Here is a 5,573-nt window from a genome sequence, read left to right as displayed (position 1 = left end):
ATTCCGAATGGCTGTTCACATTTTCGGAGCAATCTCATCACCGAGTATTGCAAATACTGCATTGAAGGCCACAGCAGACAAAGCAGCACCATAAGGCACAATTTCTATGTTGACGACTGTTTGAAGTCATGTGCTGATGTTTCTACAGCAGTGAAGTTGGTGAAGGATTTGGTATATGCAACTGGTGAAGGAGGATTTAAATTTGTCAGCAATTCAATTGATATCCTTAAAGCTTTGCCTGCTGAAGATTGTTCGGTTGAAAGTGACAAGTTTAATCTTGACATGGAGAGTTTAATGACAAGAGCCTTAGGAATGTTATGGGACCTTAAAGAAGACTCATTCAAGTTCTCAATTGAGCTCAAGGATAATCCATTCACCAGAAGAGGATTGTTATCAACTATCTCATCATTATATGATCCCCTTGGGTTGCTTTCTCCAATCATCTTTCCAGCCAAGAAACTGTTACAAGAATTGTGTCAAATTGAGAGTCTGGACTGGGATGAGAGGATTCCAGATGAGCCAGCTGAAAGGTGGCAACATTGGATACAAGGTCTTCATTTACTGGAGCAGCTTTCAATACCAAGATGCTTCAAGTCAAGTGGTTTTGGTAATATGATAGGTTCAAGTCTTGTATTATTCAGCGATGCAAGTACAGTTGGTTATGGTGTTGCAGCATATCTTGTTCTTCACGATGGAAACCAAGTTCAGTCAAATCTTGTCATGGGAAAATCAAGAGTATCTCCCAAAAAGGTGGTGACTATACCTAGGTTAGAACTTACAGCTGCAACTGTGTCTGTCAAGGTTGCTCAACACATCCTGAAGGAGTTGGAGTTCACTGTTGGCAAGGTAGTGTACTACACAGATTCAACAACAGTCCTTCACTATATTCATAGCAACACTAAAAGGTTCCCTGTTTTTGTAGCCAACAGAGTCAGGGTTATAAGGGACTACTCCCAGCCTGAGCAATGGAGATTTGTAAACTCCAGTGATAACCCTGCTGATGTGGCATCAAGAGGTATTAGTGTACATCATTTTTTGCAGTATGACGAATGGTTTCATGGCCCATCATTTATTGCATCTGATTATTTGCCTTCACAGGAGTATGTGTATGCAGATTGTGTTGGTGGTAAGAGTGAACATGTGTCTGCGGTCACAATTTCTGAAGAACATCATGGGTTTACAAGATTGATTGAATATTTCTCTTCATGGTCAAGGTTACAAAAGGCAGTTTCTGTATTTCAACAACTAAAGTCAATCCTTCGTGGTAAAAGGAAAGGTTGTGTAACCACTGATGCTGAAAGGGCAATCATAATGTATGTTCAACGGGAGGTGTTTGGTGATGAAGTGAAGGCTTTATCAAGGGAATTGTCAGTTGGCAAGAGTAGTCCAATATATAAGCTTGATCCCTTTCTTGATTCTGAGGATGGCTTATTGAAGGTTGGAGGTAGGATAAGAAGGTCTGACATTCCACAGTCTGCCAAACATCCCATACTGTTACCAAAGAAGCATCATGTGACTACATTGTTGATACGACATGAGCATGAATTATTAGCTCATTCAGGTAGAAACCATGTTCTCTCAAATCTAAGGCAGAAGTATTGGATCATCAATGCTAATGCAACTGTCAGGAATGTGTTATTTCATTGTGTTACTTGCAGGAAGTTGAAAGAACCAGCTTTGAGTCAAAAGATGGCTGATCTTCCAGCAGACAGATTGGAACCTTCACCACCATTCAGTAATGTTGGTATTGACCTCTTTGGACCCTATTACATCAAGGAAGGAAGAAAGGAGTTAAAGAGGTATGGTGTGATATTTACCTGCTTGGTTAGTAGGTCAATTCATATTGAAACTGCAAACACTTTACAATCTGACTCTTTCATAAATGCTTTGCGAAGATTTGTTTCTCGAAGAGGTCATCCCAAGGTTATCAGGTGTGATAATGGAACTAACTTCCATGGGGCTGAGAGAGAAATTAAGGCAGCCTCTTGATGAGATGGAGAAAAGAAGATTGAGAAGTATTTGTCGCATTATCATATTGAATGGAAATTCAATCCACCTGCAGCAAGCCACATGGGTGGTTGTTGGGAGCGCCAGATCAGAACAGTTAGAAAAGTGTTGTCTGCACTGGTGAAGGAATTTGGTGAAAGGCTAAATGATGAAAGTTTACGGACTCTGCTTTGTGAGGTTGAGAGCATCGTCAATTCAAGACCATTAACCACTGTAAGTGATAGCATAGATGAACTTGAGCCACTAACTCCAAACCATTTGTTGATTCCAAAATCTTATGTGATCCCTCCCCCTGGCTTGTTTCAAAAGGATGATGTTTACATGAGGAGAAGGTGGAGATGCGTTCAATATCTGACCAACCTGTTTTGGTCAAGATTTAGAAAGGAGTATTTGAGCACTTTACAGACTAGACAAAAGTGGAATGAACCAAGAAGAAATCTAATTGTTGGCGATGTGTTCATTGGTAAAGAGTGACATTGAGCCAAGGAATCAGTGGCCAATGGGGCGAGTGATAGAAGTATACCCTGATGACAAAGGAACAATTCGCAGTGCCAAGATTAAGACACTTTCTTCGGTTATTGTCCGTCCTATTCAGAGGCTAGTGTTATTAGTTGAAGGCTAGGATTTTCATGTTAAATGTAACGTGATATTATGTTGTTCTTATGGCCTATCATTTGATATTATATATTATTTGAGTTATGAAGATGTTTAATTTTGTTTAGGTGAATATGTGAATCATGAAAGTGTTTTGAATTCAAAGAGTTTGTACTGTAACTTAAAGGTTATTTATTGAGTCTGCATGAGTAGGTGTATATTTTGATAAACAGGTTTAATCTGTTTATGAGGCTGAGTATGTTAATGCAGAAACACAAACCCATCTAGTTGGTAAAACAATGTCGTTACTTTTGTAAGTGGTAGTTAAAGAGTTGAGAGGTGTAAACAAATTACGATTTCATCTCACTTCCTAAAATTATGAAGTCTCTTTGCCAGTTCAAGCAAGGTCTTCAAGGAGTACAGTTGTATATATTTCGTAATTCAAAGGATTCATTTTGGGCACACAGTTGTAAGTTTTTTGACGAACTTATATATATATGCTTTATATGTCTTATTCATTTAAGCGTTAAAAGGCGTAAATTGGTTTTTTTGTGACATTTAACATTTGATTGTCCTATAAATATGATAAAATGTGATATAGTCAAAGGAGGTTTAAAGTGGCAATGAAAGTGTCTTGTTTAGAAAAGTATATTTAATTAGCTTTGCAAGATGTATTAAGGTACATTATGTCACCGTTATGACTTATTGAATATTATGGGTTATTTAACAATGTATTTAAAGTTTGCAATAATTCCTTTCAGGAATGAACCTACTACTAATACTACTACTACTACTACTGTTAACGGAATAAAGGTTAAAGTTGATTTTCTGAGTTTGTGTCGCCCATAACAACAACTTTTATATTGGTCAAACGGGGAAAGCTAGAAAAAAGAATAGAACAACATAAACAATGTGTGAGATATGCACAGGGAAATAGTGGTATTTTTGTACATGTTAGTGAGAACAATCATGCTATTAACTGGGAATGGGGCAAAAAAGCTTGTGTGTTCTAATAATGCAATGGAAAGGAATATCATTGAATCTAGTTTTATAAAAGAAAGTTACAATAATATTATGAACATCAGTCAAGGAATGTATAACCTTGATCCTTTAATATCAAAAGAAATTTGTAAACTGTTTAAATTTTAAGGTAGGCAGTAAGGATGTATGGAACTAGGATTATTATATTTGTAAACACAGTAAGGGGGCAGTATTGGCAATGAGATGTCCAACCCTGCCTCCCTGACACCTGTCAGGTGTAGACTTGTTGTCTGGTGGCTACCCTAATCGGTATTATCCCTTGAGAATTTATTGTAAATTTTAGCCAAATGATTTTTGAAAGCCACTCCTACCTTGACACCTGCCTGTGGGTGGATCTGTAGTCTCAAACGGTTGTGTATATGTTCGTCAGTACTGTCTCTGCAGTATATATACTTGTGAATTCTAATACTATGTATCAGTCCTTTGTCAATGGCTGGAAAATAAAGCCGAAACCGGTCAGGACCTACACCCTATCTCTTATTTTTCACCTGTGGATATATGTGATAAACGAATCACGTGCTAAAGTGATTATAATCATATTTATATATTTATATATATATATATATATATATTATATATATTCTATTTATATATAAACATATATAAATATAATATACTAATATATATACAAATATATGTAAATAAATTCTTCTGTTAAAACAGGATTACGTCTCAAGTATAAGAGGCCTATTAAAACTCTCTGGTTAAAAGCTAAGGAATATATTTCGGTGGACTAACTTCCTCCCTTATCAAGTAGTGAATGACAGAATGTTTTAAACCAGTGTTTAATGGGGCCTATACTATATTATATATATATATATATATATATATACTATATATATATATATATATATATATATATATATATATGCGTGTGTGTGTGTGTGTGTGTGTGTATGTGTGTGTATGTATGTATATATGTATGTATGTATGTGTGCATATGATACAGATAATCTAATACTTATATATGGGACACCTTTTTTGGATTTTGTCACCCTGGCACACCATCAACAAATTATATGAAACTATGACATATTAATTTTTTTTTATTGAACTGATAAGGATACAAGATGAGTCCAGCGCAAAGGTAGTGGAGGTTGTGTTTTGTGCGGGTGGGGAGGGGGCCGGATGAATGTGTATAGAAATATCTATGACTCGGTAGATGATATGGTTAACTTGAGTTGGCGAAATATTAAAACTGCTTAAGTGTGGGGAATGTGGAGTTTAGCTATTATTTTTTGTACTTTACAAAGCAGTCTCTTTTTAATTAGTTTTCTACCAAAGCATTATGTATGTACATATAAAATGCCATACAGTTCACGTAATACACGTAGGTTAATGTTCTATATCTTTTAACTGCGATTATATCATCTTAATTGGCAAATCTGTTTTGTATGTGAGAGTTCGAGGTAGTTGGAACACCGGCGATCTGTGGAATAAACAAATATTCTAAAAACTGCAAGATAGGTTTGGGTGATTTCTGAAAAACTGTGAACAAAGAATCTTTTAATATGAAGGAATTTACAAGGTAGGGTAAGATATAAACTTGGTGATGGGAACAGCGAATTTCAGTACGATTAGGTTAATTAGTTCATAGGCTAATCTTGCTTAATTTCAAAAAGACTGAGCGAAAAATCTCTTTCGTCAAGAAGAGTGAATTTCAATACAGAAACAGCAACTGCTTTCATAAAACTCATTTATGATATTTGCTTAGTAGAACGTAAATTGTAACTGCAAAAAAGACTATAAGATTGCTTGCGTGGTGTGAATATCTGGACGACCTTTTCCCTAGACTGGGGACTTTTGTACTTTCTCAATGAAAGCAGTGGTTTTAATGATCAAACTGATCAGAAGACTTTTAGTTTTCTTATGAAATTTCTCCCAGGCATTTTTAGAATTATTTTTATAATACAGGAGTTCAAGCACTGCAG

At 35.9% G+C, this 5,573-nt stretch overlaps 1 protein-coding gene across 1 annotated transcript; it reads left to right on the top strand.

Moving 5' to 3' along the window:
* The first annotated feature begins 282 nt into the window (after positions 1-282).
* Positions 283-1,989, top strand: LOC135226673 (uncharacterized). The gene has a single exon (XM_064266382.1). It carries the CDS (start codon positions 283-285, stop codon positions 1,987-1,989), a length of 1,707 nt encoding a protein of 568 aa, XP_064122452.1.
* Positions 1,990-5,573: the final 3,584 nt, after the last annotated feature.

This window comes from Macrobrachium nipponense, chromosome 15 (genome assembly GCF_015104395.2).
Source record: "Macrobrachium nipponense isolate FS-2020 chromosome 15, ASM1510439v2, whole genome shotgun sequence".
Classification (NCBI taxonomy): domain Eukaryota; kingdom Metazoa; phylum Arthropoda; class Malacostraca; order Decapoda; family Palaemonidae; genus Macrobrachium; species Macrobrachium nipponense.
This window is presented reverse-complemented; position numbering and strand designations above follow the sequence as displayed.

Coding starts and splice junctions, on each gene's coding strand:
- LOC135226673 (XM_064266382.1), top strand. CDS start 283: ATGGAGAGTTTAATGACAAGAGCCTTAGGAATGTTATGGGACCTTAAA.